The sequence below is a fragment of the Stomoxys calcitrans genome, chromosome 1, assembly GCF_963082655.1.
Source record: "Stomoxys calcitrans chromosome 1, idStoCalc2.1, whole genome shotgun sequence".
NCBI classification, from domain to species: Eukaryota; Metazoa; Arthropoda; class Insecta; order Diptera; family Muscidae; genus Stomoxys; species Stomoxys calcitrans.
Window position 1 is genome coordinate 9,271,096 of NC_081552.1, and position 26,921 is coordinate 9,298,016.

At 36.6% G+C, this 26,921-nt stretch overlaps 1 protein-coding gene across 3 annotated transcripts in view; it reads left to right on the forward strand.

Annotated features, from left to right (window-relative positions):
* The window catches only part of LOC106089784 (cationic amino acid transporter 3), a 120,785-nt gene that overhangs the window by 89,688 nt on the left and 4,176 nt on the right, over positions 1-26,921 (forward strand). For all 3 annotated transcript variants that reach the window (XM_013255766.2, XM_013255765.2, XM_013255767.2), the window contains exons 2-5: positions 19,557-19,966; positions 21,993-22,253; positions 22,321-22,598; positions 22,663-22,900. In XM_013255766.2, the coding sequence (XP_013111220.2) occupies positions 19,612-19,966; positions 21,993-22,253; positions 22,321-22,598; positions 22,663-22,900 (1,132 nt within the window). In that variant the 5' untranslated portion in view covers positions 19,557-19,611. The remainder of the gene's footprint in view (positions 1-19,556; positions 19,967-21,992; positions 22,254-22,320; positions 22,599-22,662; positions 22,901-26,921) is intronic.

Here is a 26,921-nt window from a genome sequence, read left to right on the forward strand (position 1 = left end):
TTTTTTAGAAACATGAATATTATACATGCAAAATCAGGGTTTTTAAGATAATATATTGTTCGACATGAGGCTTCGAGTGGTCCTTCATGTAAAAAAATATGACAATTCACTGAAAAAAAGTTATAGCTAAATATTTTCTGTAGCGTGCGTCACGGTTGGATCTGTCATAAACATTTTAATTCAAACATTTTAATTTAAAGCTTTAAAAAATGCTCGTTTTCATTTCTTTTCATCAATAGCAACTTTAAAACAGTTTTACTGTTATATACGTTAGTGGGGTGCTAGGAGGGGCTAAAATGTTGTTTCGATTTCAATATAACCCAATACTGCTATTTGATTTGTGAATCAGAGGACTTAAAATTGATTCGATTTGGCTACAATTTGGTAAACGGGTTACATTAGAGATTTATGTTTGAACCGTGAATGGAGCGGATGTTTTGTTATTTCGCTCCGCAAGAATTTTTCTGCTACTCGTAATGGGTCATTATTTTTGGAAAAAAAAATTAGTCACTTAAGGATAGCTACGATAGTATGGATATGGTTGTTGATCTGCGTTTGTTTCCATCTAGAGCCCGGGAGTAGAATGGCTTAGAATGGACTTCAAAGACCCATCAGCTGCGGTGGTGGTGGTATGAGGCCGTATCATGTTGTCTGCTACTGAAACCTCGACTGGTGGAGCGGCTGCTCTAAGCTCCACTAGCCGACAGGCGACTGGTTAGCAAGGGCTTTTGACGAAGACACCTGGTTCGATTCTTAAGAACAAGGCCGAACCTATCCTTTCTTCGCATGCCTATAATTTGCCTAGGCCATCTGCCTTTCCCGGCAAATCAACACGCTCTTTAAGGGGTTGGAAGACGCATAGCTCCCAGGTTTATTGAGAGGCTTGGTGCGATTGATCCTAAGACTCTCACTAATAGAAAGAGAGACTCCCTACATTGGGTTCGGGGATTTGGTGCACTGCATTGTGTTGTGGAATGGCTAAGATGCACTCAAAAAATTTTGAGCCTCAACACAAGTTAAAATGAACTAAATTTAGGAAATATTGAACTATCTATGGCGCTAAAGAATAATATGCTCGTTGCGAGTTCAACAATTTCTTTTTAGCTACGAAATGGTTTATGCATAGCATTAGTCCACTTTCAACTTCCCACTGTTAAAATATTAACTAAAAAGCATTGAAAATGAAAGATAACATTATTGAAAAAATCGCTTTTTCCGAACTCTCCGGAACATCTTATTAGATACATCTTAATTACTCAAACCCAATTATTTCCGCCTGTCTCCCCCATCCGCTCGCTACTAATTGCTCAGCTATTGTGAAGAATACAAATTTAATATGAAACTTTGCAATTATAATTTGTCCCAGCTGCGTATTGGACCAAGAACCTTCTGATTACAAAACAAACGCTCTACGCATTCATCCACATTGTTTGAGTCTTCGACTATTTTCCAATTTCAATAGTTACTAACAACACAAAAGCAAAACATTTTCTCACTTCTTTTCATCGGAGAAGGCCATGTTTATTTTTTTAGCTTTGTCATGTTCTATTTATATACGCAATGTTTCACCATTGGAGTGTGTTTTTTAAATTGTTCTTAGTTTTGAGCATGCATTAGTGAACTCAAGAAATGGGAATGTACGTAGTTCATTCACCAATAAATTTCATAAAATGTATTGTCAACGATGATATGCTTTTGCCAATATTTAATTCTCGCTTATTTTGAAAAATAATCTTTTAAGGAAAATTACTAACTCCACCTGAATTGTAAGCTACTTAATATATACTCACGAGTAGATAGTTTTATTCGTACAACGTTTATTTTCTCACTCTTAAGGAATTTCAACTAATCGTGGATAAATATCAAATGTAATAAACTTTTACGATAGGCATTTTTCTGAGTGTATAATTGCAGTGTATAATCGCTGGAGAACGTATTCTGAAAACAAAAACCGACCTCGACTGTCGTAGATCTCTCAACAAGATGGCTGAACAGTTCAAAATTCACCTGTTCTGGATGCCGGGCCACAGAGATATCCCAGGGAATTGTAAAGCGGACGAGCTTGCGAGACTAGGAACTACCCTACACATTCAAGGGAAACTCGAATCTGTGGGTATACCTCTAGCGACATGTAAGCTTAGTTTTCAGGAACAGTCCCGAAGGACAACGAATAATAGATAGTCACAAAGAGGGGGCTGTAAGAGGTCTACCGCTTCGATGTCGCTGACAAGAACAGACGTCTCAGTCATTGTGTCCGCCATTATAGGTTACTGTCTAATCGGAAAACTTGCTGACAGACTGAAAGTTGCCAGTAACGAATTTTGCAGAAGCTGTGAGGTCATCGAAGAAGAAGAGACTATAGAACACCTTCTGTGTGTATCCCGCACTGGCAGTCAGAAGGAGTTCCACTTTAGGTTCTCATTTCCTTGAGAACCTGTCTGATTTGGCGGATATGAACATTCGGAAGCTATTGGGCTTTTTAGAGCGATCTGAATGGTTCCACTGTTGGAACTAGAGGCATCTTCCATCTCCTATTCCTGTGGTATCACAATGTACGTAAACGTCTAAGTAAGTCTGATGGCGGACTGCCACTTAAAACTATCCTAACCCAATCTACATTAACATCTTCCATATCCAATTCCTGTGGTATCACAATGGACGAAAACGTCTAAGTGAGTCTGACTGCCACTTAAACCTAACCCAATCTACATTAACGTCTTCGAATACGCGTATTTAATACGATCCGAAAAAGTCCACAGATAAATGTAACAGCCATATCTAATTTTTCCTTTTATACCCATAAATGTCTCAATTTTTACTAAATTTGGCTGAAGTTTTCATTTCATATACGTTTTTGCTTTTAAAAGCCATAAACTACTCACCAAAATAGAAAATTTATATACAAATGAATATTAATTCATAAATTGATCTAAAAGCGTTAAGTGCAAATGTTGTTGTTAAACTATTGGGTTGCCCAAAAAGTAATTGCGGATTTTTTAAAAGAAAGTAAATGTATTTTTAATAAAACTTAGAATGAACTTCAATCAAATATACTTATACACTTTTTTTCTAAAGTAAGCTAAAAGTAGCAGCTGATAACTGACAGAAGAAAGAATGCAATTACAGAGTCACAAGCTGTTAAAAAAATTTTTCAACGCCGACTATATGAAAAATCCGCAATTACTTTTTGGGCAACCCAATATAACACACATTAATCCATCAAAAAGCTGGTGGAAGAAATGTAGCGTTCTTCACGAGGCGTGCGTGACATAGGTTTCACGGCTTTAGACAAAAAATTGTAAACTTTTTAAATTGTCGTTTGTTCATCTTTAAGTCATAAAATATAATTTTGGAGGTTAACCATGCAAAATTCGCTTGAAAGGACCAAAATATTCACTAACCTCGAAAAACATTTGTTGTAGCGTGCGTCACACAACATAGTGACAACTTTTTTACAATATATGGGAGAAAACTAATTCTTTTCTCATTCGAAAGTATTTTTAAATCCCTTAATTCACTAAACGTAGAATAAAATTTTTTTTTACATCATAAAAAAATTATATTTTTCAATCGAAAATTGCGTACATATTTAGTGTTCGTCACACAGGATTCACCCATATGTGTGGTTGTTGTGGAAAAATTGTTAAATTGCGAATTTTGTGGGAAATATTATAAAAATTTTTATTTCATAAAAAATATTTCCATTACTATAAAAATGTTTTTTAAAAATTGTATTTTTTTTAGAAAAAGCTTCAAATTGTTAAAATAGCAATATGTGATATTTATAGAATATACAATTTGCATTTTAACACTTAATTCTAACCTTTTTTCCCAGTGTATATGTACCAAAGCAAAAACTCGCATCAAATTAAAATTTTTTAGATAATTTACATCGCTCAATCTTTTATGCCATTAATAAGCCCTCACAATGAAAGTGTATAAAATCGAATTTTACTATTTGTTTGTGTCAAATGGCGCAAAATAAGCAACAAACAAAAAAACTGGAAAAAGCATTTGGTATAAATACTATAAGTAAAACGGTAGAAAAACACGTTCGGCGCCACAAGTGTAATAATGAAAATACATATAATCCAATTCGACAACAGCTACAATGATATTGAAATGTGAATTTTAATGAGTTTCAGGTTAAACTCCATAAATCGAATAAAAAAAACAGTCATTGAAATAAATAACAGTTGATTGTATGCATCAACATAATGGACATTCTCAAAAAACTATAGCGTACTCAATAAAGACAAAAGTGTTTAAGTGGATAGATTTATGTATTAATATACACTACGGAACATATGAATAAGGAAACAAAATTATTGTCAGATATTTTACCCAAAATATTCGCATTCTAATCCGTAATACATTTCATATGAGTCCCATATCATTGTTATATTGTCTATTTGAGTGGTTATAGCATTCTTGTCACAAATTTCCTATTCAAATTCGTACTCTAATACTTCAACACTAAACAAAATTTGGCCGGCCATAGGTTTTGATTATTTAGGCAGTTTTTTGCAAAGGGGGTTTAACGAGAACCATGCGAATTCATGTTTGTACACATAGATGTGGCAGACATTCGCATACATTTCGGAAGGTGACTTGTCAATATTATTGCTCTGTAAATGTATTTCGCTCATTTTGTGGTACTTATTTCTATGTATATGTGTGTGCAGTATATCGTACCCTGCAGGAAGTTTGGGGTAGATTATCCCCTATTAACAAAAATTACCAGCCAGTCATTCTAGTCCATTGCGTGGCTGCTTTGGCTTATTTTTCTTTTCACAGAATAAACCGGTGAATCGGGTGTATTGTGTCTACTAACGCAAATTATCGGTCATATCACCAGTCATTTTAGTCTATTGCTTCTGTACTTTTGCGCATTTTCCTTTCACAGAATAATGCGGTGAAAATATCCGCTTAAATGTGTCTATTAACACAAATTATCGGTTATATCACCAGTTATTTTACTGCAATACTTGGCTACTTTTGCGTTCTTTTTTAAACCAGTGAAGTGACCAATATCTCAAACCAGTCAAATGACCGATTTTTTTAAGCCGGCAAAATTACCAATATTTCAAACCGGTAAAGGGACTAGTCCAAAATTATTGACCATTTCCGGCGACCATGTTAAAATTCACCAAAGTTTAGGACCGGTCCTATATCCTGTAGGGTATTAACTGCGACAACATAATTTTTCCTCGCTTCCCTGCAGGCTTTGAACCAGTCCAAACTGGTGACTTCACCGGTTTTCAGTGACCAGTGACTGGTCCCCTGACTGTCCATATTACCGGTGATTTTAATATGGGCATGTGAAACCAAGGGACTAATAATTTTGAATCGGTCATTTCATCGGTTTAAAATACTGGTCATTTCACTGGTTTAAAAAATTGGTTATTCCACCACTTCAACGGTTTGAATAACCAGTCATTTCCTCCGTTAAGACTAACACATCACTTCACCTGTTTGGACAATTTTAAAATAATTGTTTATTTAGTTCATTTCATTTTTTTATTCTTTTATAATATTTGTTTCATACATAAAAAATAAACAATAAATAAAATCAAAATAAAAATAAAACCACAGTGGAAATTAATTAATTCATTACCTAAAAAAGTAAAACAATTTAGAACTAATTCAAAACGGAAAAAAATTATTTAATACCAAATATTATTTCTTAATTTTTAAATATGGTTTTTTCATTAAATATATCGCTCTTCTAAGCTGTTGCGTTATCCTTCTATCATTTATCGACGATCGAATTGCTTCCAAAAAAAGAGTAAAATAAAATTAAAATTTTGGATCATTTAGCGCATATTTTTAGCAGTTAGCAAATTATTTACATTTAGCAAATATTTGTGCACTTACCTGATTGTCTGTCACTTTCGTTTCAGTCTGTGTTTCAAATTAGAACACAGACTGAAATAATTTGTCAATCTGTGGCCAAAGCAAAAAAACATCAACTTCTAAGCACACTAGCAACGGTTTAAGTTTTTGTCTTATGCATCCATTTCGTGGTTTTATCTTATAATGCTATGCGTGTACAACAAGAAAAGCATCAAAAACAACGAAGGCGTACTTATGAAAAAACGAACTGTCCCCAACATAGAGACATTTATACCGGTGTTTTCACCGGTTGATTCTGCGAAAAGAAAAATACCTCAAAGCAGCCACGCAATGGACTAAACTGACTGATGGATTTGTTTCCACCAGCCGCCTAAAAATACAAGCGGGGCAGGTAAATAAAAGTGAGGAAGACTTACTTAAAATCATCGTACGTTAAAGGGACCAATGTTTTTCTTTTTCCGGTTGGTATAAACAAATGCATACAACATGCTCTCGCAATTAATGATTAAAATGATGCAGATTGAGGTATAATAGGCCCTTTCCTTTCATATCGTTCTTTATAAAGGACGCTCGCTTTAAATAAAGTTTCCGCTTTTATGTAAGAAATATGTTTTAAAATTGCTAATTTGCCGCCATTGATTTCAAACAAAAAAATAATGTTGAATATACTTTGATAGGCAGCTTTATGCATTAAAGGTTTAAATCTCTCTATATTCAATATTGAAACCATTAATGTCAAAGCAGTAAAAAAAGCACCAAAGCTAATATAGTTCAGACAAGAAGAGATAGGTTTCTATATAACCGATTCCCGGATTTGATACCTTGAGTCCTTACAAGTGTATTAAGCTAACTAAATACGAAATTTCCCATGAACATTCCATTAAGAAACAAACTTCTTTCATATCAATGAGTGCAGTCCGATTACAGTTTTAAGCTCAACGATAAGGGGCCTCCTTTTTTATGCCGAGTCCATAGTCCATAGCGACACCACCTTACCTTAAATCTAGCCAGCATTCGTAAGGGGTTAAACGCGCTGAAAATTTTTTTGATGTTCGCGCCGGGATTTGAACCCAGGCGTTCGGCGTCATAAGCCAACATCCTCTAGTGTATTGAGCTATTTTGTATAATTTTTAGCAGAATACATTGTCGTTGGTAATTATGTTTCGGCCCAATATTATGGCTTTTTAACTTGTCTTATATATAAAAATCAATTTGTGTTTGTTTGTAGGTTTGTTTGTGTGTTCCTTATAGACTCAGAAACGGCTGAACCGATTTTCTTGAAATTTTCACAGATGGTACATAATGATTCCGTGGTGAAAATAGGGTACTATGTGTTGATATCTGAAGCCCTTCCCCAAAACAACCCCCAAACAGGACTTATTTACTGACCATGGCAATATGGGGCTTAAATAAAAGGTATTTGAGTGTAGAATTCGAATCTGATATCCAAACATGGGACCAAGTGTTTGGGGGGCCGCCACTCCCAAAAACATCCCCCAAGGGGACAAATTTATGACCATAGCAATATGGGGCTCAAATGAAATATAATTGGGAGTAAAGTACGAATCTGATATCAATATTCGGGAAAAGTGACTATGGGACCACCTCACCCCCACAACACCACCCAAATAGGAAGTATTTGCTGACTATTGCAATATGAAGCTCAAATAAGAGGGTTTTTAGAGTAGAACACGAATCGTGAGGAGCCGCCCGTCCCCCAAAACACCCGCCAAGCCGGTCATTTTTGCCTACTACGGAAATATGGGGCTCAAATTAAAGATATGTGGGAGTAGATCACGTATCTGATATTAACATTAGGGGCCAACTGTCTAGCGGACGACCCACCACCATAACAACCCCCAAATAGGACGTATTTGCTCACCAAGACAATATGGGTCTTAAAGAGAGTGAAACTAAATATTCATAGTTTTTAGGGCCAATACCCCAAACCGGACATATTTGCTGACTTTTGCATTAAGGAGTTTAAATGAGATTAGAAAACAAGTTTGATATCCAATATTGAAGGCAATGGCAATATGGGGTTACAATAAATGATATATAGATATATGAGAATAGAGCACGTTGCTGATATATTATCCGGGCTTAGTGTTTGGGGAACCACTCCAATCCCCAAAAACACCCCTAAATCGGGCATATTTACCGACCATGTCAATGTGGAGCTTAAATGAAAGGTATTAGGGCGGAGAGCAATAATTGATACCCACTTTCGGGACCAATTTTCTGGGGGTCTACCCCTTTCCCAAAATACCCCACAAACAGCAATTTTTTACTGACCATCGGAATATGGGGCTCAAATAAAGGTATTTGGGAGTAGAATACGAATTTGGTAACCTATTTTGGGGTCATATGTTTGGGGGACGGCACATCCTGTAAACTCCCCCAAACCAATGGCAATATGGGGTTTAAATAAATGGTATTCGAAGAAGAAGAGCACGATGCTGATATTTTTTCAGAGGCAAGTGCCTGGGGGACGACCTCACCCCCGAAAATACCCCTAATTAAAATATCATGAGAATATCGGGCTGAATATCGGAATGGAATAGAGTCCATCTTACATCCAAACTTAAATTCGTAGATCAATAAAGATCATATGGGATTCAGATAAAGGCACTTATATTGTTAAACTGTTAAACAAGCGTTATACTATTTTCGCAGCATGGTATTTCACTAAAAGCTCTTTAATTGTCGAAAAAATATTCAAAGGAGAAGAAGGAGCGGGCCCGGATCAGGTAGTTCTATATAAAATTTGGGTTTTTATACCCTCCTCCATAGGATGGTGGTATACTAATATCATCATTCTGTTTGTAACTACTCGAAATATTCGTCTGAGATCCCATAAAGTATATATATATTCTTGATCGTCGTGACATTTTATGTCGATCTAGCCATGTCCGTCCGTCCGTCTGTCTGTCGAAAGCACACTGACTTTCGAAGGAATAAAGCTAGCCTCTTGAAATTTAGCATAAATACTTCTTAGTATTGTAGGTCGGTTGGGATATAAACCGATGGGGGATCTTGACTTCTTGAGCCTCTATAGGGCGCAATTCTTATCCGATTGGAATGAAATTTTGCACAACGTGTTTCGCTATGACTTTCAACAACTGTGCCAAGCATGGTTCAAATCGGTCCATCACCTGATATAGCTGCCATTCAAACCGATCTTGGGTCTTGACTTCTTGACCCTCTAGAGGGCGCAATTCGCATCCGATTGGAATAAAAATTTGCACGACGTGTTTTGCTATGACTTCCAACAACTGTGCCAATTATAGTTCAAATCGGTCCACAACCTGATATAGATGTCATATAAACCGATCAGGGGACTTGAGTTCTTGAGTCTCTAGAGGGCGCAATTCTTATTCGATTTGGCTGAAATTTTGCATGAAGTATTTTATTATGACTTTCAACAACTGTGCCGAATAAGGTACAAATCGGTTCATAACCTGCTATAGCTGCCAAAATAAATCGATCTGGGATCCTGACTTCTTGAGCCTCTAGAGGTCGGAATTATTATCCGATTTGCCTGAAATTTTGTACGAGGGATCCTCTCATGACCATCAACATACGTGTTTATTCTGGTCTGAATCGGGCTATAGACTGATACAGCTACCATATAAATCGATTTCTCTACTTTACTTCTTGAGCCCCTAAGTTCTTATTCGAATTGGCTGACATATTACAAAGGTCTCCAACATATAATTGAATTGTGGTCCGTACACAATTCCATTTCGTGATATCGCCCTAATAGCAAAGCAAATCTTTTCTTTTATCCTTTTTTGCCTAAGAAGAGATGCGTGGAAAAGAACTCGACAAATGCGATCAATGGTGGAGGGTATATAAGATTCGGCCCGACCGAACCTAGCACGCTTTTACTTGTTATAATTCTTTTTAAACCCTACACCACCACTGTGGTAGAGGGTATCTGTGCATCTGTTTGCAACGCTTAGAAGGAGAAGAGCTAGAACCATTGATAAGTATCGGCTTACAATCACTTCCTGCTTCGATTTAGCTATGTCTGTCTGTCTGTCCATGTATTTTTGTGATCAAGTTACAGGTCGCATTTATTTTTTGACAAATCAATAGCGTTCGTCCTTGGGCCAAAAAAAAGTCTTTTGCAATGAAAAATTAATATCTTTCATCCGATATGGACTTTTAAGGCTATTAAAGTCACAATTTTAGTCTAATCTTTACAAAATTTGGCATTGGTATTTTATTTAACGTCCTCGTTTGTGTGAAAAATTTCGTCAAAGTCCGTCCACATTTAGATATAGCTCTCATATATAACTTTCATCCGATATGGAATTTTATGGCTGTAGCAGCCATAATTTTGGTCCGATCTTTACAAAATGTTGCATGAGCTGTTTTATTTGACGTCCTAGTTTGTATATATAATTTTTTAAAAATCGGTCTAGATGTTGATATAGCTTCCATATATATCTTTCATTTGATGTGGCCTTTTAAGGCTGTAGAAGGCACAATTTTGGTCCGAGGACGTCTTCATATGCATATCATATACGTGTGCGAAATTTCATTAAAATCGGTTCAATTTTAGATGTAGCTCTTATATATATCCTTCATCCGATATGGCCTTTTAAGGATGTGGTTCTACTCAATATTTCAATAGGTATGCAAAACAGAAGTCTGACTAGATTTCATCATGGGTTACATGTATTGGGAGTGTAATGTATGGTACGGTGATGTAGGGTATAATATAGTCAGCCCGCCCGACTTGTGCCTGCCCTTACTGTTTTTTTAGATACAACATTTATTCTAATATTTCTATAATTATTTTTGGGCATTTCATTTCTACTTTAAGGAAATTTTTATACCCACCACCGAAGGATGGGGGTATATTCATTTTGTCGTCCGTTTGCAATGCATCGAAATAATTATTTCCGACCCTATGAAGTATATTTCCGACCCTACAAAGTATTCTTGATCGCCGTAAATCGCCGTCCGTCTGTCTGCTGAAATCACGCTACAGTCGTCAAAAATAGAGATATTGAGCTGAAACTTTGCACAGATTCTTTTTTTTTGCTCATAAGCAGGTTAAGTTCGAAAATTGACTATATTGGACTATATCTTGATATAGCCCCCACATAGACCGAACCACAGATTAAGGGTCTTAGGCCCATAAAAGCCACATTTATTATCAGATTTTGCTGAAATTTGGGACAGTGAGTTGTGTAAGGCCAGTCGATATCCTTCTTCAATTTTCCCTGAATGGTCCATATTTGGATAAAGCTGCCATATAGACCGATCTCTCGATTTAGGGTTTTGGGCCCATAAAAGGCGCTGTTATTGTTCGATGTCGCCGGAATTTGGGACATTGAGTTGTGTTAGGCCCTTCGACATCTTTCTTCATCGATTCAGATTTGGATATAGCTGCTTTAAGACCGATCTCTCTATTTAAGGTATTGGCCCCATAAAAAGCGCATTTATAATCCGATTTCGCTGAAATTTACACAGTGACTTATGTTAGGCTTTTCAACATCCGTGTCGTATATGCTTCAGATCGGTCTATATTTGGATATAACTACCAAAAATTCCAATAATTTGTCCTACAAGATTGAACAATGACTTGTACTTATTAGACCACTCAATGTATGTGCCGAATTTGGTCCAAATCGGACCATATTTCATATAGCTGCTATGGGGGCATAAATTATGCATTTTTCATTGGACGACGAAAGGTTTGTTTTATCGCCACCTCATCTGGCTGTATATATATGAACTGTTGTGTTCACTCACCATAAAATATAAAAAAACCAGCAATAAAACATAAATTAAAGAAATAAAATTCATTGATAAAAACCTCTCAATATTGATATCAAGACTCGCGCCCATTATCGACCAAATTGAATAAATACCAATGAGTAGGAAAAGAATAAAAATTGTGAGGAATGTTAAGACTAATTAATTAATATCAATATAAATTTACAATCGTCCAAAGAATCCTAGATGCTTCATTATTAACATACATAGTATAGGGAGTGAACAATGCAGAATATAAAAAAAAAACAATTAAATGGCTAAAACTTCATGATGGGCAACAAGACTCTTTTGGTCAAGATATAATATTTTGTTGTGCATGTGGGGAACATTTATTTCCACAGTTAAGTTGAGTATACATAAATGTAGTATTTTTTGGTGTTAAATACATTTTTTGCATTAATAACGTTGACTTGCAGTACAAACATTTTAGTTTGCAATACTTTTGATTCGTATATAGTTAAACATTACATACAACTTTGAAGACCTTACATTCTATGGCTTTCGAATTTGACAGAAATAATTTAAAAGTTGTATGGAATATATTTGCGAAGGATCGTAATTATTTGTGAGTACTTGTATGCGCCTAATATTCGAAATTTTACAAACTGTTCCACAATAAATTCTAAACATACATTAGTCCATGTATACCCTGAATGCATTACCTGTAACATTAATATTCTAAGAACAAAGTCAGTTTGGTTCAAAGTAGTTGATTTCAATTCAAACGTTCAAACTTTTTCATGGTAAGAAATTCCTTCCCCATAAGTTTATTTTTCATTGTTTTGAGTGGTAAATTTAAATTTTTTGTACCATATTTTCTATTTTGATGTACTTTATTCCTAGAATTCACCAAGATTCTTATTTTAAATATTTTTTGTATTCTACTAATCTGTCAAAAATTAACCTAACATACACGTCAAACATAATTCGTTTGACATGATGGAAATTTTCGCCAAGCAAACTTCTTTTCTGAAAAACGCTGGACTTTGGTTAAGATAAAAGTACATGTTTTTTGCGATAAATTCTTCGAAGAATTTTTGTCAAATACAAAGTTTTTTTTAGTTTTCATGTTTGATATATAGAACTAGAAGTTTTAACTAGTTCTTCTTTATTTTTAAATAAATTTAACATCAAGTACAACTTAATGTTGTAACATAATTCAAACTCAAATTTTTACGAATTATAAGCATATCTCAGTTGGTAATTCGAATTCGTTCAGAGTGAATTTGGATTTTTTTTCGATGTTATGATAGACGATTATATTAAAAGACTTCCATTTTCAAACAACCCATTATGGTTTTGTGTTATGATCTACTGTATTCGTTGTGCTATAAATAAAACAAAAATGTTGTTGTTATTTTTTGCACATTAAAATACCTTCTTTGTGATGGAAATTTCTATATCGCGTAAATGTTACCTAACAATGTATGTGCCTTAGAAATTCATTTACCTGGCGGCCATTTGCTCCAATGATTTTTGGGAAAAAATCTTGTGAATGTGTCTATACCAGTGACGAGCACAAAACTGCAATTATTTGCAAGTCTATGCATCTGCTTGGGATTATTTTCTTGTGTATATACAAAGTAATGTGCATTAGTATTTAGATAGTATTTTTTCCAACCTCTGGTCTATATGCTCAAATACTCACCCTTTCTCTCTACTAGGAGAGACACAAGAGAATAATTAACGGTCCAGTACACAAATAATCGTTTGGGGCTATCGCAGCTCTTTTGCAATTAAAGAGTTTTTGGTTTTACAGCAAAAGGAATGCCCTTTTACCGAAGACGAAGCAGGTAAAGGGTTCACAATAAAGAAATTTAGTTAGATGTGTTGAAGCAAAACGTTACATGGTTGCAATAAAATCAAATTTTCGTGGTAAAAGTATTTTGCTTGTCCTAAAAGTTTCCCAACGTTTTATTTTTTTGCGTGTACCCATTTTTATTTTTATGGTCTACTTGCTCATTTATAAATTTGTGGTTTAAAAGTGAAAATACTATATTTAAGCCTATTTTTGGTCAGTTACAAATAATACGAGTTAGCCATCACTTTGTCCGATTCAATCACATTGTTATCAGTTCCCAAGTATATTTTTTTTCATTGTATGAGAACACAAATATAATAACATTAATATTTTAAGAAAACATACTGTCGTTATTGAAGTTTTATGATTAATTGAAAAAATTCAATCTTATTGAATGCAATAAAAGCTCGCCAAACAAAAAAAAAAGTAGAAAATATATTGTCCAAAACACTTGTTGAAGGCGGTATAGGTATCGTTGTTGGGAACATGTTTGTTTAGCTGCAGTTCTAAGTGTAATTTCCTTCTAATTAAAGGTATTGCTATTTATTATGGTTTTATCGTTTTCAAAGAATTTGTGTTGATATCTGCAAATATGTCATCAAAGTGCTTTGATAACAGTTTGGAGCAGTTGAAGTTCTTAACGAATTGTACCAGTTTTGGGAAATTGTACTCGATATAAACTCTGTTTTATTTTAGTACTTTATAGTGCAGTGCACCGAAAATTTTATGGAAATGACATCTATCCTGTACAACGAAGTTATAAATAAATTACGAGTTCAGGCTTATGTGGAACGTCTGTGTTCTGGATTGCCATGATTTTTTCTCTTATACGTTTGGTCACCTGCAGAAATCCCTATATTGTGAATGGTTAAACAAAATTCAATCAAATAATTTAAAACAAGTAAAAAGGCGTTAAGTTCGGCCGGGCCGAACTTTGAATACCCACCACCTCGGGAATATACGTAAACCACCTTTCATCAAAATCCGGTGAAAATTGTATACCTGAATTTCGGCGACATCGGATGATAAATGCACCTTTTATGGGCCTAAAACCTTAAAAAGAGAGATCGGTCTATATGACAGCTATATCCAAATCTTAACCGATCTGTACCATATTGCAGGATTATGTCGAGGGGCTTAACTTAACTCACTGTTCCAAATTTCGGCGACATCGGACAATAAATGAGCATTTTATGGGCCCAAAACCTGAAATCGAGAGATCGGTCTATATGGCAGCTATATCCAAAATTGGTCCGATCTGCGCCAAATTGATGAGGGATATCAAAGGGCCTAACACAATTTACTGTCCCAAATTTCAGCAAAATCGGATAATAAAAGTGGCTTTCATGGGCCTAAGACCCTAAATCTGAGGATCGGTCTATATGGCAGCTATATCCAAATCTGAACCGATCTGAGCCAAATTGACGAAGGGTGTCGAAGGGCCTAACACAACTCACTGTCCCAAATTTCAGCAAAATCGGATAATAAATGTGGCTTTTATGGGCCTAAGACCCTAAATCGGAGGATCGGTCTATATGGCAGCTATATCCAAATCTGAACCGATCTGGACCAAATTGAAGAAAGATGTCCAAGGGCCTAACACAACTCACTGTCCCGAATTTCAGCAAAATCGGATAATAAATTTGGCTTTTATGGGCCTAAGACCCTAAATCGGAGGATCGGTCTATATGGCAGCTATATCCAAATCTGTACCGATCTGAACCAAATTGACGAAGGATATTGAGAGGCGTAACACAACTCACTGTCCTGAATTTCATCAAAATCGGAAAATAAATGTGGCTTTTATGGGCCTAAGACCCTAAATCGGAGGATCGGTCTATATGGCAGCTATATCCAAATCTGAACCGATCAGAGCCAAATTGACGAAGGGTGTCGAGGGGCCTAACACAACTCACTGTCCCAAAATTCAGCAAAATCGGAGAGTAAATGTGGATTTTATGGGTTTAAGACCCTAATTCGGAGGATCGGTCTATATGGCAGCTATATCCAAATCTGGACCGATCTGAACCATATTGACGAAGGATATTGAGGGGCCTAACACAACTCACTGTCCCAAATTTCAGCAAAATCGGATAATAAATGTGGCTTTTATGGGCCTAAGACCCTAAATCGGCGGATCGGTTTATATGGGGGCTATATGAAGATATAGTCCGATATTGCCCATCTTCGAACTTAACCTGCTTATGGACGAAAAAAGAACCTGTGCAAAATTTCAGCTCAATATCTCTATTTTTAAAGATTGTAGCGTGATTTCAACAGACAGACGGACGGACATGTCTAGATCGTCTTAGATTTTTACGCTGATCAAGAATATATATACTTTATAGGGTCGGAAATGGATATTTCGATGTGTTGCAAACGGAATGACAAAATGAATATACCCCCATCCTTCGGTGGTGGGTATAAAAATACATACACAAATCTTAATTATTTTTTTTTAGCTTCGATGACGGCATGTATTTTGCTAATTATAAATATTATACCATCCACCATAGGATTAACTACTTTTGTCATTCCGTTTGTAACACCTCGAAATATGCGTCTAAGACCCCATCAAGTATATATATTCTTGAGCGTCATGACATTTTATCGTCCGTCCGTCGGTCGAAAGCACGCAAACTTTCGAAGGAGTAAAGTTAGACGCTTGAAATTTGCCACAAATATATCTTATTAGTGTAAGTCGGTTGGGATTCGGAGCAGCCATATAAACCGATCTTGGAAATTGACTTCTTGAGCTTCTAGAAGGCGCAATTCTCATTCGATTTGGCTAAAATTATGCACGTAGTATTTTGGTATCACTCCCAACAACTGCAATAAGTTTGGTTCAAATCGGAGCATAACCTGATACAGCCGCCATATAAACCCATCACCCGATTAGACTTTTCGAGCTTCTAGAGGGCGCAATTCTTTTCCGATTTAATTGAAATTTTGCACATAACTCTGAGGAATGACTTCGAGCAACTGTGCAGAGTATTGTCGATATCAGTTCATAACCTGATATAGCCGCCATGTAAATCGATCATCCGATTAGACTTCTTGAGATTCTAGAGGACACAATTTTTATCCGATTTGGATTAAAATTTGCACATAACTCTGAGGAATGACTTCAAACAACTGTGCAGAGTATTGTCGAAATCAGTCCCTAACCTGATATAGCCACCATATAAACCGATCACTCGATTATACGTCTTGAGCTTCTAGAGGACTCAATTCTTCTCCGATTTGGCTGAAAATGTGCACGTATCGTTGAGAAATTACTTCCAACAACTGTGCAAAGTATGGTCTAAATCAGTCCATAACCTGCTATAGCCGCCATGTAAGCCGATCTCCCGATTAGACTTCTTGATTTTCTAGAGGGCGCAATCTTTATCCAATTTGGTTGAAATTTTGCTTTTGTTGTTTTGGTTTGACTGGAAAAACGGGCTGTGCCAAGGATGATATTAATTGGTTTATAACCTAATATAGCTGCCGTATAAACTGATCTCCCAATTTGACACTCTGATCCACTGGAGGGCGCAATTTTTACTCGATTTGCCTGAAATTTTGGAGATGGTATTTTTCTATGACTTCTAACAGCCATGACAAGTACGGTCCATATCGGTCAATAACTTGAAGTAGCACAAAAGTCATTCAAAGAACTTGACAAATGTGATCCATGGTGGAGGGTATTTAAGATTCGGCCCGGCCGAACTTAGCACGCTTTAACTTGGTAATTTAATAAATATTTGCACTTTTCCCTCGTATGATTTTGACATGTTGCCAATCGGTGCAACCATCATGTCAAACAAACAGACTTGCACTGGAGAGAATTTTGGCGAAACCCATGTCAATATTATTCAACCGTGATTGCATTTTGTTTTACCGCGGCAAATAAGAACATATTTGAAAATGTGGCTTCAAACCAAAGTCCATAAAGAATATTGTGTACAGGTATGCCTTCCTTTACGTCTCATACAATCGTCGTGTCTGTAAAGTGTACATATAATGAACAATTTTAGATTGAAATAAATTGTAATGGATACCAACCTCAGCATTTCGCGTATAATATCTCGAAGTATTATCTAAATGCTGACATGTGGTTTGGCTAAATTATAGATGAATAAATAAATATTCCAATACCATAGGGTAACATTAATATACATAAATACCTTATTCAATTTCTAAAATGCTCTTCACTTTCCTGTTTGCACTTCTCCAATTCACGTCATAATTTTTGTTTTCAAAATTATTGAATTTCATGCAACCGCAAATACATATCTTCAACTTTGAAGAATTTTTTTTTTGGAAAATTTATTTTCTTGTATCCACGCGTTTTCTTGACTAACGTCAAAGATGCACGAAATGAAAAGCAAGAAATTTTTGGTTTTGCATTCACTGGTAGTATGCGTACATTTTTTTGGCTGAAGTTTCCGTGGAATATTTATTTTCGACAATTAAAGATCTTTTAGTGAAATACCATGCTAACTTGACTAACAGTTTAACAATATAAGTGCCTTCATCAGAATCCCATATGATCTATTGGTCTACGAATTTAAGTTTGGATGTAAGGTGTACTCCATTCTTAAAATACTTCATTTCACCCCGATATTCTCATGATGTCTGACTAGGGGTGTTTTCGGTCACCCAGATACTTGGCCCTAAAAAAATATCAGCATTGTGCTCTGCTTTCAAATCGCATTTATTTAAACCCCATATTGCCATTGGCTCAAGAGAAGTTTACAGGATGAGGCGTCCCCCAAACTCATGGCCCTAAAATAGGTTATCAAATTCGTTTTCTAATCTCAAATACCTTTCATTTGAGCCACATATTGGCATGGTTGAAAAATTTTTACACTTTGGGGGTGTTGTGGGGAAGAGGTGATGCCTTAAATACATGGTCCTACATTTGGATATCAAATTCGTATTCTACTCCCAAATACCTATATTTGAGCCCCATATTAATTAAATAATTGCTGTTTGTGGGGTATGTTGGGAAAGGGGTAGACCGCCAGAAAATTGGTCCCAAAAATGGGTATCAATTCTTGCTCTACACCCCAATACCTTTCATATAAGCTCCACATTGACATGGTCTGTAAATATGCCCGATTTAGGGGTGTTTTGGGGATTGGGGTGGTCCCCCAAACACTAAGCCTGGAAAATATATCATCAACGTGCTCTATTCTCATATATCTATATATCATTTATTTGAACCCCATATTGCCATTGCCCTAAAAATTTAATATAAAATTCATTTCTTAATATCATTTCAATTCCTTATTACAAAAGTCAGCAAATATGTCCGGTTTGGGGTATTGGCCCTGAAAACTATGAATATTTAGTTCCACTCTCTTTAAGACCCAAATTGTCTTGGTGAGCAAATACGTCCTATTTGGGGGTTGTTATGGTGATGGGACGTCCGCTAGAAAGTTGGCCCCTGATGTTGATATCAGATACGTGGTCTGCTCCCGCATACAATTAATTTGAGTCCCATATTTCCATAGTCGGCAAACATGACCTGCTTGGGTGGTGTTTTGTGGAATGGGCGGCCACTCAGTGAGTTGGCCTTGAAAATATATATCGGATACGTGTTCCACTTCAAAAACCCTCTTATTTGAGCATCACATTGCAATAGTCAGCAAATGCTTACTATTTGGGTGGTGTTGTGGAGGTGGGGTGGCCCCATATTCGCTTTACCCGAATATTGATATCAAATTCGTGCTTTACTCCCAAAGACCTTTCATTTGAGCCCCATATTGGTATGGTCGTAAATTTGTCCCCTTTGGGAGGTGTTTTTAGGTAGGGGCGGCCCCCAAACACTTGGTCCCACATTTGGATGTCAGATTCGTTTTCTACACTCAAAACTATCCGAACGGACAGGTTTATCGAGTAGGACAATCAGGACTGGAATAAAAAATATTAAGAAGTAGAATCAAAAATTTACATTAAAATTTATGGCCAAGTGGGTCATCGTTCATATGACATATGAACGAAAAGTGTTTGAGAAGAGATAACGAATAAAGAATTGATATCTTGAAATATGAATCCGGTATAGATCTTTTTATTTGACTTTTTTTAACTATTGGAAAACTTCATCCTTTTATTTCAGATTTTTTTCTACATTTCGAAATCAAGAACAACGATCACAACACAGAACCAACAACATGTCAAAAATTTGGAATGCATTGACTAGACGGAAAACTGAAGATATAAATGAGGGTGAATCACAATTGGCGCGTGTACTTAGTCTATTGGATTTGACCGCTTTGGGTGTGGGCAGTACCTTGGGTCTGGGTGTGTATGTGTTGGCTGGCTCCGTGGCGTACGACATTGCAGGACCTGCGGTAACAATCTCCTTTCTCATTGCTGCCGTTGCATCGGCATTTGCTGGCATATGCTATGCTGAGTTTGCAGCTCGAGTACCCAAGGCTGGCAGTGCATATGTCTACAGTTATGTGACCGTTGGAGAGTTTGTGGCCTTTACAATTGGCTGGAATTTAATTTTGGAATATGTCATAGGTGAGTAGAGTGTGTGTGTGTGTTTAGAAGGGTCGAGGTCGAGGATCGAGGCGTTAAGTTAAGACAATTAAAGTAAAAGTAAAGGTAGAGTGTGGACATTACAAAATATTTGTTTGATTTTCGTGCTATTCGTTTATTTATTGTTCATCATGTTGATGTAAAGTTGAGAATTGGAATTGTTTGAGAATATACTGCTCAGAAAACTGACTCGCATGTGTGAAGTGGTAGATTTGTCCACGTGCGCAGAAATAGAACAATTAACATGCCATAAAACTGTAGGCCGGTCAGACGGACACATATGATTCACCACACACTAACGAAGGCACTTACCATCTCAGAAACGCGTGTGCCAGTGGTGTGATACCTATGGCCTATGGTTTGATAGCTGTTAATATTTACTCCTAATATTGGGTTGCCCAAAAAATAATTGCGAATTTTTTAAAAGAAAGTAAATGCATTTTTAATAAAACTTAGAATGAACTTTAATTAAATATACTTTTTTACACTTTTTTCTAAAGCAAGCTAAAAGTAACAGCTGATAACTGACAGAAGAAAGAATGCAATTACGGAGTCACAAGCTGTGAAAAAATTTGTCAACGCCGACTATATGAAAAATCCGCAATTACTTTTTGGTCAACCCAATACATATTCTGGTGGTCATTTAAGCTTGACTAATGTCAAATGAATGATTTATTCAAACCACCGGCTCTAGTAGCCATAACAAATAAAAACAAGTAAAAGTGTGCTGAGATCGGCCGGGCCGAATCTTATATACCCTCTACCATGGATCGCATTTGTCGAGTTCTTTTCCCGGTGTCTCTTTTCAGGCAAACAAAGTAAAGGAAGGAATAAAAGATAATAATATTGGAGCTATATCAAGTTATGGTCAGATTCGGACCATAATGAAATGAATGTTGGAGACCATAGTAGAAGTCATTGTGTAAAATTTCAGTCAAATCGAATAAGAATTGCACCCTTTAGGGTCTCAAAAAGTAAATTAGGGAGATCGTTTTATAGGGGAGCTGGACTATACACCGATTAAGACCATATTTGACACGTATGTTGTAAAAATTTCACCCAAATCAGATAATAATTGCGCCCTATTGAGGCTCAAGAAGTGAAGATCCCAGATCGGTTATATGACAGCTATATTAGCTTATGAACCGATTTGAACCATAAATTGCACAGTTGTTGAAAGTCATAACAAAACACGTCATGCTAAAATTCAGCGAAATCGGATAGGATTTGCGCCCTCTAAAGGCTTAAGAAGTCAAGACCCAAGATCGGTTTATATGACAGCTATATCTGGTTATGCACCGATTTCAACCATACTTGGCACAGTCGTTGAAAATCATAACAAAACATCTCGTGCAAAATGTCAGCCAAATCGGATAAGACTTGCGTCTTCTAGTGGCTCACGAAATCAAGATTCAAGACCGGTTTATATGGCAGCTATATATATTATGTACCGATTTGAACCATACTTGGCACAGTTGTTGGAAGTTGTGACGAAACACGTCATGCAAAATTACTGCTAAATCGGATAAGAATTGCGCCTTCTTGAGGCTCAAGAAGTCAAGACCCCAGATCGGTTTTAATGGCTGCTATATGAAAACATGGACCGATATGGCCCATTTGCAATCCCAATCGACCTAAACCTTTAAGAAATATTTGTGCAAAATGTCAAGAGGCTAGCATTACTCGTTCGATTGTGAACGTGCTTTCAACAGACAGACAGACGAACATGGTTAGATCGACATGAAATGTCATGACGATCAAGAATATATAAACTTTATGGAGTCTAAGGCGAATATTTCGAGGAGTTACAAAAAGAATGACGAATTTAGTATACCCCCATCCTACGGTGGAGGGTATAAAAATATATTCTTTAAAATTTGACCTTCTAAACTAGTTTTTTATTTGTTCTAAGAAAAATATTTAAAAATGTTCTTGGCAATAATATTTTATTCCGAAGCTAGTTTTATATATATTTATTTTCTTTGTTTTTCTTCCCTTTCGTTAATAGGAACTGCTTCTGTTGCTCGAGGTCTCAGTGGCTATTTTGATTCCCTAATTAATGAGACTATGTCCAAGACCTTGAAGGAGGTCATGCCCATCAATGTGGGTTTCTTGGGTGATTATCCCGATTTCTTGGGATTTGGCATGGTCTTAGTGCTGACATGTGTATTGGCATTTGGTGTTAAAGAGTCTAGTTTTCTCAACAATATATTTACTAGTGTCAATATTGGAACTATTCTTATTGTTTTGGTTGCCGGAGCCATGAACGGTAATGATTTTGAAATGTATTTATCTGTAATTATCACAAATATTGCTTATGTTTTTCCGTTTTACAGCGGATCCTGCTAATTGGTCCATTCCCGAGTCGGAAATACCTGAAGAGAAATATGGCAAAGGTGGTTTTATGCCTTATGGATTTGCTGGTGTAATGGCTGGGGCCGCCAAATGTTTTTATGGCTTTGTGGGCTTTGATTGTATTGCCACTACCGGTGAAGAAGCCATCAATCCCAAACGCAACATTCCCTTGGCCATTGTAATCTCTTTGATTATAATTTTTCTAGCATATTTCGGTGTTTCCACAGTTTTGACCATGATGTTACCTTATTATCTACAGGTAAGTTTATTTTGCTTTCATATTCATATCAATGTTACTAAAATGTTCTCAATGTTCCTTTTAGAACCCAAATGCCCCTTTCCCAGAAGCATTTGATAGTATTGGTTGGAATACTATCAAGTGGATTGTAACAATTGGCGCCATTTTTGCCTTATGCACTAGTCTTTTGGGTGCTATGTTCCCGTTGCCCCGTGTTCTCTATGCCATGGGTAATGATGGTATAATTTTCAAGAAACTATCCAAGGTTGACAGCTACACCAAGACTCCTTTGTTGGCCACCATTATATCGGGCATATTTGCATGTAAGTATATAACTGAAAATTAACAAGTAAAAGCGTGCTAAGTTCGGCCGGGCCGAATCTTATGTACCCTCCACCATAGATCGCATTTGTCGAGTTCTTTTCCCGGTGTCTGTTTTCAGGCAAACAAAGTAAAGGAAAGGATAAAAGAAAATAATTGCTATGCTATTGGAGCTATATGAAGTTATGGACCATAATGAAATTAATATTGGAGATCATAGTAAAAGTCATTATGCAAAATCGGATAGGAATTACGCATTCTAGAGGCTCAAGAACTCAAGACCCCAGATCGGTTTATATGACAGCTATATCAATCATACTTAGCAAAGTTCGGGGAAATCATAACAAAACACATCATGCAAAATTTTAGCCAAATCGGATAAGAATTGCGCTATCTAGTGACTCAAGAAGTCAAGATCCATGATCGGTTTATATGGGAGCTATATCAAAACATGAACCGATATGGCCCATTTACAATCCCAACCAACCTAAACCTATAATAAGTATTTGTGCAAAATTTCAAGCGGCTAGCTTTACTCCTTCGAAAGTTAGTGTGCTTTCGACAGGCAGACATGGCTATATCGACATAAAATGTCACGATGATCAAGAATATATATACTTTATGGGGTCTCAGACTAATATTTCGAGGAGTTACAAACATAATAACGAAAAAAAAAACAAGTAAACACGTGCTAAGTTCGGTCGGGACGAATCTTTGGCACCCACCACCGTGGATTCTGCTAAAAATTTATACAAAACAAGTAAGAGCGTGCTAAGTTCGGCCGGGACGAATCTTATATACCCTCCACCATGGATCGCATTTGTCGAGTTCTCTTTTAGGCAAACAAAGAATATTGAATAAGAACTGTTATGCTATTGGAGCTATATCAAGTTATAGTCCGATTCAGACCATAAATGATTACTGAACATTGTAAAAGTCATTGTGTAATATTTCAGTTCATTCGGATAAGAATTGCGCCTTGTAGGGGCTCAAGAAGCAAAATCGGGAGATAGGTTAATATGGGAGCTGTATCAAGCTATTAATCGATTCAGATCATATTAGACACGTATGTTGAAGGTTATGAGAGAATCCGTTGTACAAAATTTCAGCCAAATCGGATGAGAATTACGCCCTCTAGAGGCTCAGAAAGTCAAGATCCCAGATCGGTTTACATGGCAGCTATATCAGGTTCTATACCGTTTTACGCCACACTTATCACAGTTATTGGAAGTCATAACGAAACACCTCATGCTAATATTCAGCAAAATCAGATGGATCAGTCAAGATCCAAATCGGTTTATATGACAGCTATACCAGATTATAAACCAATTTGAATCATACTCAGCACAATTGTTGAAAGAGATACTAAAACACTAAATTTACTTTAAATCTAAAGAGAATTGCGCCCTCTAAAAGCTCAAGAAGTCAAGACCCAAGATCGGTTTATATGGCAGCTATATCAAAACATGGACCGATTTGGTCCATTTACAATACCCACTGACTTACACTAATAAGTAGTATTTGTGCAAAATGTTAAGCGTCTAGCTTTACTTCTTCGAAAGTTAGCGTGCTTTCGACAGACAGGCGGACGGACGGACATGGCTAGATCGATTTAAAATGACATGACGATTATAAATATATATATACTTTATGGGGTCTCAGACACATATTTCCAGGTGTTGAATGACGAAATTAGTATACCCCCATCCTATGGTGGTGGATATAATAAATTTAGTTGAAGGGCATCATTTTATTCTACATGCCAAAGTTCTGTCAAACCAGCAGGATATTCGGTAGACCGGTTTATATGGGAGCTACATCAGGTTATAGACCGATTTGGATGGTATTTGGCATAGTTGTCGGAAGTCATAACAGAACAGTATGTTCAAGTCAAGGGGTCAAGAAGTCAAATCAGGAGGTCGGTTTATATGGGAGCTATATTAGGTTATAGACAAATTTGAACCGTACTTGGCATAACAGAACACTGCAGACAAATTTAAATTTTGACATACGAGCGCTATTTGTGTTGTTTACAGAAACATAAAATATTCATCTCGTCCAAAAAATGGAATTGGGTTAGGTTGAAAAGAGGGTGCAGATATTAATCCGCCCCATGCCACTACGGACATACACCTAAGCCAATAATCGGCTTGTTGTGCGCTCTAAAAACTATAAAGTACCCTCTGAAAATTTTAAGTAAGGGATTCCGTACTACTTACGAAATCCTTAATTGTTTTCAATACCACTTCCCTAAGTTGGTTCATGTCTGATATTGTGTTTCCACCTAAGTACCGGTATCTGTAGTACGCGAAAGCCGGGCAATGACAAAGGAAATGCTCCAACGTCTCATCATCTTCCCCTCATGCCCTACACATGCTATCACTTGCCGCACCGATTTTACATAAGTGAGCTCGTAGTCCTATGTGTCCCGTTATGATACGAATAGCAATACTGACCTCCTTCTTGCTTCCTTTCAGTAATAGCTTCGTCTTCTCAAGATCTGGATCCCCCCATAGGATTTTCGTCGTCCTACCGACAGTTTCGCTGTTCCACAATGTTGCATGTGCATTTGTCGCCCACTCCCTTAACTCGGACTGCGTCGACCCGAAAGGCTTCGGGTTAACCAAGTTTACTGATGGCAGTTCACCGCCAAATTGTCTGCCCTTTCATTTCCCCTTACTCAGTTATGGCCCGGCACCCAACCGATGCGGATTTTCCCATCCTCAGAGAAGCGTTAATCTCCTTCTTACACTGCAAGACTGGTTATAATCTGATTTGGACCGTATTTGGCACAGTTATTGGAAGTCGTAACAGAACGCCGCATGTCACATTTCTGTCAAATAGGACAAAAATTGGGGCTCGTAACGACTCAAGAAGTCAAATCGGGAGATCGGTTTATGTGGGAGCTATATCAGGTTATAGACCGATTTGGATCATATTTTTCACAGTTGTTGAAAGTCACTACATGCAAAATTTCAGCCAAATCGGACAAAAATTGAGGCTTTCAGGGCTCAAGACGTCAATTTGGGAGATCGGATTATACGGGAGCTTTATCTAAATCTGAACCAAATTTTTAACCAAATCGGATAAAATGAAGACTTCAAGGGGCTTTGTTGCATCGAAAAGAATTTAACCCAGTATCGAAACATACAAACATTCATCGCCCATGCACTTATATGTACACGCCTGCAAACATTTTCGATCGCCAAAAAATCATCAGCGGTTCTTCTAGATGAAGGTTATGATCGCAGACGAGCTCGACTAAAAATCGTAGACGACTCCCCCGTCGTGAGAAGTTTTGTCCTAAAGACGAGTCTTCTGGAAAAGTGTTCTCGGAATCTTCCATATGAGTTGCTAAAGAGTAAGTCATCAGAGCCTTGGAAGATATTGGAATGGCGCAAGAATCGTGTGGACGAATAAAAAATGGGTGTATTGGAAGATTATTAAAATACTTTTCTACAATAGTTGCGCATTAATTGCCTGGATGAGAATCAAACAATTGTTTTGGAATATTTGTTAAATTTTGTTCTAAAAGAGTTGCACGTTATTCGCTTGAAAAATCTGAAAATGCATACCAAAAAACGATACGAAAAATCTTAAAAGACAAATTTTGTATTATTCGTCATACTTAGTACCAACGTCATAAATATAAACCAAGTGAGATTTCTGTTTGGTGTTATGAACGGTGACCACTCAAAACAAAACATCGAATAACATTATTCAATGCAAGTTGTGCAAGAAGAGTTGCTAAAAGATCCGCACACATATTGATTGCCCAATAATATCGTTGAAGAGTGTTTTGCGACTCATACGGAAGAACAATTCCGTAAAGATTTTTACTAGAAGATTGTTTTAATCATCGCGGGGACGAATGTTCTTCCAAAATTATGAATATGCGTTTGTTTACCTATGCAATGTATGCCCGAATACTGGTCTTTTCATTTTACAAGAACGAAATGAAAAAAATGAAAATCATTTTTTGTCATCTCTTCTTTTTCATATAGTTTGCTGCAATTTCATTTG